General features: G+C 38.0%; 1 protein-coding gene across 1 annotated transcript in view; it reads left to right on the top strand.

Annotated features, from left to right (window-relative positions):
* FNDC3B (fibronectin type III domain containing 3B) overlaps nt 1-10,499 on the top strand; it is a 366,502-nt gene extending 356,003 nt beyond the window's left edge. Inside the window, exon 25 of the mRNA XM_007948108.2 lies at nt 10,188-10,499. Coding sequence (XP_007946299.1) covers nt 10,188-10,499 — 312 coding nt within the window. The remainder of the gene's footprint in view (nt 1-10,187) is intronic.
* Nucleotides 10,500-10,987: the final 488 nt, after the last annotated feature.

Below are 10,987 nucleotides of genomic sequence, written 5' to 3'. Positions count from 1 at the left end.
GGGCAATCTACTTCCATAGTGGTACTGCCTTGGAAACTCAAGGAGGGGTCTCTATGAGTCAGGTCCGACTCAGCGGCACATAACAGCAACAACAACAACATGAAGCAGCTGGTGGGTTTGAACCACCAGCCTTCTGGCTGGCAGCCAAATGCCTTACCCACTACACCACCAGAGCTCTTTACTGCCCTACAAACCAAAACAAAACCAAACTCACTGCTGACAAACTGGGTCTGACTCATAGCAATCCCTCCATGGGTTTTCGAGACAGTGTCACTATGGAAGTAAATTGCCCAGAGTAAAGACACCATAATTTCCTTTCATTTTACAGTCTTGCTCTATATAGTAAATTCTGTTTTAGAGTATCTATTTCATCTTTACTTATATGTGTTTCATTTTTCCAGAAAGATGATTGATATTAGGACCTCAAATAGAGAACAGGGGATTTTGCCTACTAGATTTAGTCATCGTTACCAGCAGTATCATTTGTCCTCTTCCATAGCAATGTAAAAATGACTAAAAGATGAGATGTTAGGAAATTTCACAGCGTTATCACTTGACACTTAACAATAATTCATTTCCTAATAGTACATTCATTGCACATTCGTCATTGTATTTTAAAAACCTTTTATTCTTCATACCATACATATTTCTACCCTTTCATGCAAAACTCTTCTTCTCAAAGCACAGTGATTGATGATATGCATTGAAAAAGCAGCATTATTTGCTCAATATCTGTACATGTTAGGTGTTGCCAGAATATAGGTCAATCTATTTCGTAATTTAGATTTTATTGGAAGATTGACCTGTTTACATCTGCTGTTTCTTTAACGTTACATATTTAAACCTATGGACATATAAATACTACTCATTTTTAATCATATGTGTCTTGGAATACTTTTCTGGTTGTAAACACTTGTTAGATAAATATTTCATGGTGAAAACAGCAGTCCTACAGGGCAGGCTCAGTAGGTGGGGATTAGCATTCTTCACATGACCATGTATTTCCTCCATCTACCAAGAAATGATTAAAGCGAGTTGTGGCATATAAAAGGCTGCAGTTGAGTCAGGGACAGATTGTACAGGGGTTTTTGCTTCTCCCTATTCAATGAGCATTAACTTCAACATGATGTTTTGAGTACTTCATTCACTTGTTCTGGACACAAGATAGGGAATGAAACCTATTTGTATTTTGTGTGCAGAATAGTGGTTAAAATAATTACAGTCCTGGAATAACAGGCAGTGAGCATTAAGTTCATAGAGGCAAAGCAAAAGAAAATGAGGAGTAATCGTTTCTGTGCATCTACCGCAGCAGAGCTCTTGGGGTGCTCTGTGTGTACCTCAATTATAGCACTGGTCAAACAGGACCCACTAACATGGGCTTTATTATTTATGGTTCTAGTCCCAGGGGTGGCACATAGTATGTAGTCTGTAAATGTTTCTTTCATGCATGAAAGACACAGTTTCAAAGTAACAGGGTAATATCTGCACTGGTGATAAGAATAAACTTTATCTTGGAGTGGATTTATAAATGATATTTGTAACTTAGGTATAAAAAGCACCCGTAAAACGAGTCTGCCCTTCTCCTCCCCAGGCTTATTTTTACAGGCAACATATGGCAAGGCCTGAGGTTTTATTTCTTATTTTCTGCTTGAAACCAGAGCTTTGAACCAATTCGTTCCTTTCAGACCTCCCGTGGAGAATTTGCCTTTCCACCCCAGCTATACTGAATCAGAATCTACACTTTCACAAGATGCCCAGGTGATTCTCATAGATCATATGTATACATAATAATTCCCTGTGGGTCTTGTCAAAAATGTACATTCTGATTCAATATAGCTGGGGTGGAAAGGCAGTGTCTCAGCAGGGGATTGAACTGGAATGAACCAGTTCAAAGCCCTATTTGAAACATTGACCTTACCTTTGCCTTGGTTCTAGCTAATCAGCTTCTTTTCACTCACTTGGGGTGAGGGAAAGAGCTAGTTTTTATCATTAAACTAAGTAGCTCTGGTGGTATAGTGCCTAAAGCAGATTTGACTGCTAACCAGAAGGTTGCTGGTTCAAGCCCACCAGCCACTCAGCAGAAGGAAGACTGGGCAATTTACTATTGTAAAGATTTACTGCCTCGGAAACTGAAAGGGGGTCACTGTGAGTCGGGATTGACTCGATGGCAGTGAGTTTGGGGTTTTTTTTGGTTGCTACACTTTAAAGTATTAAACCTCACCTAAAATTTTATTCTGCATTAGAATGTATGTATATGCATGTTTGACTTTTCTGCTATTTAATAAACATTCCAAGGACAAGTTTTTTTCAGGGAACTTTAAACTTCTTTTCAAACAGTATTAATTGTAAAGCACTTCTCTAAAAGACAAAAATTGTATCTATATGATGATGACTGGTATTTTCCCATAAGATTTAGCATAAAGACAATTTAATACACTTAAAAATAGGTGAAGTGAAATGATTCTTATTCATAGCCCTGTACAGACAGCAGGAATTTTTATAAAAAAAGAAAAAAAATGAGCAAAAGCACTGAAGATGATAAAAGGGTCAGCAAACTAAGAAATTATTACCTTTGGGCAGTTTTAAATTTGTGACAATTTACTAATATTGTTAGTGACCAGATTTATTGCTTTAAAAAGAAAACATCTGAAGCATCTGCAGATCTGTAAAGTTCCACATGTAACTTTATGGCATCTCTCTATAAATATGTTGGTATGTAAATACACACAGCAAAACACTCACCATTTCAACAGTTTCAACATGCATAGCTCAGTGACATCGATTACCCATTTCATGTTGCTCAACTCATATCCTTACCTTTTTCCTAATTTTTCTACTACTGTTAATGTAAACTCATTGCTCCCCATGCAAAATATTGCCCTTTCTTCCAGCTCTGAACTACTAATAAGCTATGGTTTCTGTATTTTTGTTTATTTCATATAAATATGAGGTCATACAGTGTTTGTCGTTTTGTGACTGACTTTTCACTCAGCATAATGTTTTCAAGGTTGAGCCATGTTGTATCACGTATCAGGACTTCATTTATCTTTATGACTAATATGTTGTATGTATCTGCCACATTTTGTTTATCCATTCATTCGCTGATAGACATTTAAGCTGTTTCCACCTTTTGGCTTTTATGAAAAGTGCTTCAATGGACGTTAACATGCAGGTTTCTGTTTGCTTTTCCATATATTGTGTCATTTTTAGAATCCATGTATTGATTCTTCATGGGATCACATAATGCACCATTAGGAAAGATCCTCTCTTGAGTCTTTCGAGCCTCTATATTTTTTAATGAATTTTCACTCTCTTCCCTAATGCAGCAGTTTAAACAGTGAAGCTGTGATTGTCTCATTGAGCCTAAGAAAGCTGAGAACACAGACTTTGCTATTTTGTGTGCTATGACAACTGCAGCCCTCACAGTACCAAGTAGCTAACAGTTTCTCAGTACACCAGGGGTCCTATCAGGACTCCGTGAAACTGAATACACATTTTATTTTTATGTAAAATTTAAGTGGATGTATATACAAGAAGAAGGAGCCCTTGTGGTGCAATCATTAAGCACACGGCTGCTAACTGAAAGGTCAACAGTTCGAACCCACCAACGGCTCTGCAGGAGAAAGATGAGGCAGTCTGCTTCCATAAAGATTTATAGCCTGTGGGGCAGTTCTGCTTTGTCTAGTCTGGTCATTATGAGTTGGAATTAACTTAGTGGCAATGGTTTTGGTATATACATGAAGGATCCCTGGTAGCACAGTGAGTTAAGTGCTTGGCTGCTAACCAAAAGGTTAGCGATTTGAATAGAAGACACTTTATGGGAAAAAGATGTGGCAGTCTGCTTCTGCAAAAATTAAAGAAAAAAACCTGTTGCCTGTGAGTCAATTCAGACTCATAGTGACCCTGTAGGATAAAGGAGAACTTCCCCGTTGTTTAACCACTGTGCTACCAGGACTCCTTTCTGTGAAGCTAATGGCCTTGGAAACCCTGTGGAGCAGTTCTTGTCCATCATCTGGGGTTGCTGTAAGTTGGAATCAACTCAGCGGCAGTGGGTTTGATTTTGTGTACATGAGCATTTTTCTGAAGGAAAGTGTCATGGCCTTCATCAAATACATAAAGAGACCTACCTGTAAAGCTGAAAAACCAAGAAGGGAATGCATCGTCAAGGTTGTATCCTTTCACCATACTTATTCAATTTGTATGCTGAGCAAAAAATCCGAGAAACTGGATTATATGAAGAAGAATGTAACATCGGGATTGGAGGAAGACTCATTAACAACCTGCCATTCACAGATGACACAACTTTGCTTGCTGAAAGTGAGGATGACTTGAAGCACTTACTGATGAAGATTGAAGACTCCAGTTTTCAGTATGTATTATACCTCAATATAAAAAAAACAAAAATCCTCACAATTGGTCCAATAAACAGCTTTACAGTAGATGGAGAAAAGATTGAAGCTGTCAAGGATTTCATATGACTTGATTCTACGATCAACACCAATGGAAGCAACAGTCCAGACATCAGAGGACGTATTGCTTTGGGCAAATCTGCTGCAAAAGACCTCTTTCATGTGATGGAGAGGAAATATGTCTCCTTGAAGACTAAGGTGTGCCTAACCCAAGCCATGTTATTTTCAGTTGCCTCATATGCATGTGAGAGCTGGACAATGAATAAGGAAGGCCGAAGAAGAGTTGATGCTTTTGAGTTGTGGTGCTGAAGAAGAATACTAAGAGTACCATAGTCTCCTAAAAGAAGTAACAAATCTGTCCTGGAAGAAGTACAGCCAGAATGCTCCTTGGAAGTGAGAATGGCTAGACTTCATCTTACCTACTTTGGTCATATAGTCAGAAGGAAACCATTCCCTGGAGAAGGATATCATGCTTGGTAAAGTAGAGGGTCAATGAAGAAAGGGAAGGCCCTCAGCGAGATGGGTAGACACAGTGGCTACAACAGTGGTCTCATGTATAGCAAGGATCATGAGGCTGGCACAGGACTGGGCAGTGTTTTGTTCTGCTGTGCATAGGGTTGCTATGAGTCAGAGACAACTCAATGGCACCTAACAACAACAACAAAGCTGGAGGGGGAGTGGGAAACTAAGAATCAGTAAAATAAGTGATCACTTTTAAATATCTCCTTCTTATTGTATCCTTCTTTTGCTTTGAATTTGACCCTTTCTTAAATTAAAAATTTAACCATTGAACCACTAGCACTGCTTCTGCCTTCCATATACATGTGATAGTAGAGGAATTAATTCACCTTACTATGCCTCAACTCTTTTGTTATAAAACTAGGGATGATAATCCTTTCACTTTGAGAGTTACTGTGGGCGTCAGACCCCTTCAGTCATGAGCAGGTGCAGTGTAAATAACGCTGTGCATTGCTGTCTCACTTTCCAGGTCTTGGGGGAGGGTGGTGCTATACAGGCATTGGCCTAGATACAGGCCCTCCAGAAGTTCAGCATGTACTTTTCATAACTATCATGTCCAGAAATTCTGTTATTTAAAAGGATTCAACTACCCAGCATATTATTCTAAATTGAGGGTAATGGACTCTTCATTTCAGTTTTCTGGGTATTACTTTAAAATATGTTCATCAAATCAGAAACAGGAATGGTCTTTGTAAAAGTGATATTTCTTATATCTTATTGCAATATTATGATTGGTCTCTTCAGTCTTATGAAGAGTCAACCCCAAGGTTCCCTGACATCAAGTGTTTTGTTTTTGAGTGTTACACATGATTACTGCAAGGGACTCAGGGAAGTCTGATCAAATCACATGCCAAGTGCTGTTCTAGGAGGTTTCTATATGTTATCCCATTTCATCTGCCCAATAGTGCTATGAGGCTAGGTATTAGCTTCATTTTGGGTTGGGGAAGGGGTTGTTTCTCATCTTCAGAAACAACACAACTTCAAGGAAGAGATGTTAAATGATTTGGCTTCTTAATCTTATCTGAGGCTTTTTAATCTCACATTTGTATTTTAAATATCTATCAGTTTATTCCTAATTAACATTGACCCGTGTGGTAACTCAGTTTGTTTCATTTAGCTGTATAAATTGGCTTATTCTATATCCTATGATGTGATTTTTAAAATTTGAATGACATTTAATTTCATTAAGGCCCATCACCCTTACTTTCTTCAAACCTAAAAATTCTTGATGTGTTTCCCTGGAAAAATCTTAACTACATTGGCCTCTGTGAATTTGTTGGCATAAGAATATTATACTCAGACCCAGTGTAGACAGGCTATGACATGTACATGCTCCCACACTTACATATTCATAGAGCTGAAAGAGTATTCCCAAGTTTTCATATTTGGAACACTTCAAAAAATATTCACAGATTTTTTTTCTAAACATGAAGATATTTCATGCAGGGGTTTTTTTTCCACATCAAAAAAGAAATAAAATTTCAATATCTTGTGAGCAGTTATTAAAATATAGGATATAAACAATCTAGTTAATAGAGCAAACTGTAAGAGGCCAGCAAAAGGGAACTGACATTGATTGTGTGCTTACAACGGACCAAATCCATTCCTGGCACTCTGAACTTAGTTTCATTTACTGCTTGTGAATTCTGCAAATGAGAAAGGAAGATCTCAAGAAAAAGACTGAGTGAACTCCTGAAACTGTTGCCTGAGATGATCCTTAAACATTAAACCAAAAATACCTCCTGAAGTTCTCTTAAAAGCAAACAATAGTTCAATTTAGTTCAACTAGTACGAATGTCTGCCTTCAGCATTGTGCTCTTTTAAGATCAATCTATATGGCATCACATGGACCCCAGCAAAAGAGTAGATAAGAAACTTAGGAGGTACTGAGTTTATGCTAATGAGGGAAGAACAACTCAGAAAAAGAGGGTGGAATGGTCGCACAACTCAAAGAACATAAGCAATGTCACTAAACTGTACATGAGGAAACTGTTGAACTGGTGTGTGTCCTGTGTATATTCCAAACAACCACAACAAAAGTAAAAAGCTGAGTATCAGGTGAACTTTGGTAGTCTGGTCCTGCCAAAGGGGCAAGGAGGCCACATCTTCTGACCTCCTCTAACCTCACAAGAGGAAGACAGAATCACCATCAGTAGCCCAAGGCCTATTCCTGCCAGGCCAGACATGCTGCCTCCCTCTAGCACTTTCGCCAAACCTGGCACCAACCATTCCTCCTGCAGCACCCACCACTTCTCTGCTGGGTTCAATAATTTGCTGCAGTGGCCACACAGAACTCCCAGATCATGGGGTTTATTAGGGAAGTAACAGGCTACCATTCAATTTCAGAAATGCACTTGGTCTCTCACAGCCAGCTGTCTCACTTAACAGCCAGCAGTCTCTCTCTAAGCAGCTCATATCTCTTGCATCTCTCTCTCAGCAGCGCATCTCTCTCATATCTCTCTCTCTCAGGAGCACGTTTCTCTCAGCAGCATGTCTTTCTCAGCCAGCAGTCAGAGAGACTTCTTCTGCCTCTAGTAGGGCTCCTTTTGAGCCTGGCAGAGTGACCAAACTAACAAATCCCAACATCAGAATTCTATACACCTGAGAGAGAGAGAGAGAATTTCCCAAAAGATTTCTTTGTGCCACGCGCAACAGAAAAGCCCCAGGTGGATAACTCTAACAGTCAGGAGCTACTCAATTGCTCTTGGCAAGTTACACCATGGAGTTTACAAAGACTTATGGCTAGAAAAGGCATACCAGGTAATTTACTATACTGCAGGTCCCTTTTAAAACTATATACTTCTTTTACTGACTTTGAATTTGCCTATTACTTAAATGTATGAAGAGGAATCCTGATAACACAGTGGTTAAAGGACTGAGCTGATAACCAGTAGGTCAATAGTTTGATTCCATCAGTCACTCATAGGAGAAAAATGTGGCAGTCTGATTTCATAAAGATTACAGCCTTGGACACCATGTGGGGCAGTTTTGCTGTGTCTTTTGGGTCATTATGAGTCAGAATCAACAGCAGTGGGTTTGACAGTGTTGGACAGTGCCTTTTGTGTTCCCTGATGGAATGTGTGAGTTCTTGGTATAACTTTGCACACAGAATTTTAGAAGTGGGTAGAAAAGTTTATAGAATCTCAGCAACTCTGTAGCTCTCAAGTGGTTAAAATAAAGTTAAGATTTTGTACATAACTCTTTCTCTTTTCTAGATGATTTCTTGTGCAAAACTGACAGCTTTTTTATGATGGCCTGTCAGTTCTATTTGGGATGAGTATGAGTATTACGCAACTAGATTGAAAATGCCCATACCTCTATCACTTTTCTTCACTGTGTTTTAAGAATATATTTTGGATTTTTCTAAGTTTGAAAAAATAATAAAAATTAACTTTTACTGTGCAATTACTATGTAGTAGGCATGTTTTAAGTAATCTACAAGTACTAACTTGGTGTTGTCATACAGAAAGAGTTCAATTAAATTTTCTTTTTAAATTACTCATCAGTCAAATCTCTTGTTAATATGGTTTAGTTCCAACTCTTTTTCTCTGAATATAAGCCCTAACGTTTAATGTAATTTTAATCTGATTGCCATTTTCTCTAGGATTTTTGAGGATTAGTATCATTGATGGAAGAACTTTGTGAGAGGAATTCTACCCCACCCTTCAGTCACTCCTTTTAGCTTCAGTCAACTCAAAAGGTGACAGTTTCTGTCCAAATAAACTTGGAATTTTTAAATCCCAGGCTCATGGTGATTATATTAGCACTAACAAAGAAGAAAACATCCCAGTTCTTTATCAGAGGCAAACAGATTCGTCATACAGAGAACAAACATTTCAAGACAAATAGACTACAGAATTATTTCAGTGGTAATTTGCAGTAAATTGGACTGCATAATTTTTTTTTTTTTTTTTTTTGCTCAAGAAACTGATTAGGCAAGCCACAAAACTGGGAGAAAATGTTTGCAACATATATCTCACAAAAGGATTTATAGCCAAATTATACAAAGATCTCCTAAAAATTAAAAAGTCCAACATAAACGAAAGTCTTGAACAGCCTCTTTACAAAAGAAAATATGTGGATCACCAGTAAGCACAAGAAATGGTGTTCAACATCAGTAAGCATCAGGGAAAGGCAAATGAAATAACACTCACATGACTAGGACAGCTGAAGTGTAAAACACGGTAACAGATGTTGGTGAGGATGTGGAGCAACTAGAACTCTCACACTTCACTGATGGGAATTCAAAATGACATCATCACTTGGGAAAACTATTCCTCATGAACTTGGATATAGAACTATACTGTGTCCCAGTGTTTCTCATAAGTATTTACCCATAAAAAAATAAAAAGTGTAGGGCCTCAGATTTATACAAGAATGTTCATAGCAGTCTTGCTGTATAGAAGTTTTAAACTGGAAGCAACCAAAATGTTCAACAAAAAGGAAATGGATAAACTGAGGTATAATCATATAATGGGACACTTCTCAGAAGCAAACTACTGAATCACTCAGCAGCATGGATGAACTTCATCAGCACAAAGGAATGCATACTGTATGGCTCCATTCTTACGAAGTTTTAGAATAGGCAAAACTAATCTACAGAATTAGAAGTCACAATGTTTACCTCTTGAGGATGGAGATAGAGTATCTTGATTGGATAGTATTGCATGATGTATTCACCTGTCACAATTCATCCAGCTAGAAATTTCACATATTATTGTATGTACATTATACTTCAATTTTTTTTTAATGTTTATTTGTTTTGAGGACCAAAAACAGCCCTTTGTGAAGTATTAAATCATCTTCTGATTTGTTGTTTGTTGTTATGTGCCATCGAGTCAGACCCGACTCATAGCGACCCCTCCTTGGGTTTCTGAGGCAGTATCACTACAGAAGTAGATTGCCCAACCTTCCTTCCAAGGAGTGGCTGGTGAGTTTGTACTGCCAGCCTTCTAGTTAGCAGTCAAATGCCATAGACACTACGCTACCAGAGCTCCTCTTCTGATTTAGTAGGCTTAATTATTAAAATTGCATTTGGTGCATCTTTATTACTTAAATGCCAGCTGCATTTCTAGCCAGTGCCTTCTCTCCTCTATCAGAAACACTCACCAACTTTTTATATCATGTTTCATTCAAAGTAGGTAAGAGTACCTTTTTAAACCAAGCCAATTTCCACAAGGCCCCACTGTTATATGATTATTACTTTAGAGACTAGTTTGGGTATCAATTAACTGACCAGGACTTTTCCTTTTCCTGAAGGTGTACAAGGGAGAAGAAGCCACATTCCAAATCTCAGGCCTCCAGACCAACACGGACTACAGGTTCCGCGTGTGCGTGTGTCGTCGCTGTTTAGACACCTCTCAGGAGCTAAGCGGAGCTTTCAGCCCCTCTGTGGCTTTTGTGCTACAACGAAGTGAGGTCATGCTTACTGGGGACATGAGGAGTTTAGATGACCCCAAAATGAAGAGCATGATGCCTACTGATGAACAGTTTGCAGCCCTCATTGTGGTTGGCTTTGCAACTTTGTCTATTTTATTTGCCTTTATACTACAGTACTTCTTAATGAAGTAAACACACCCAACAAAACTAGAGGTATGGATTTAATTAATGCTACACATTTTAATACACACATTTATTCAGATACTCCCTTCTTTAAGTCTTTTTGTTCTTTGATTTATATACTTGTTTTACAGATTTAGCTAGAAAAAAAATATCAGTGTTTTGGTGCACCTTTTTGAAATGCAAAACTAGGAAGAGGTTAAACTGGATTTAAAAAAAAAAAAAAAAAGCAAACCAGATACCAAAAGCTAACTTTCTTATGTTTTCTTTTAAATTTTCAGATTTGCCTTTATTCTGTTCTCACTGATGTCTTTTGCAAGCCTTTGATTTTTTTTTTTTTTTTAATGTTACAGTTTAGTAATTTATATTCACCAGTCACTTCTTGCATCTTGAACATCTATCTATATGTGTAAACATGAATCACATTATGTGTAGTTACAGGGCTAGGATTTCAGTGTTGTCAGAGTATTACCACACAGCACCACCATACAGAAGATGTG

Source organism: Orycteropus afer, unplaced genomic scaffold, assembly GCF_000298275.1.
Source record: "Orycteropus afer afer isolate SDZICR_OR568_19922 unplaced genomic scaffold, OryAfe1.0 scaffold00202, whole genome shotgun sequence".
Taxonomy (NCBI): Eukaryota; Metazoa; Chordata; class Mammalia; order Tubulidentata; family Orycteropodidae; genus Orycteropus; species Orycteropus afer.
This window is presented reverse-complemented; position numbering and strand designations above follow the sequence as displayed.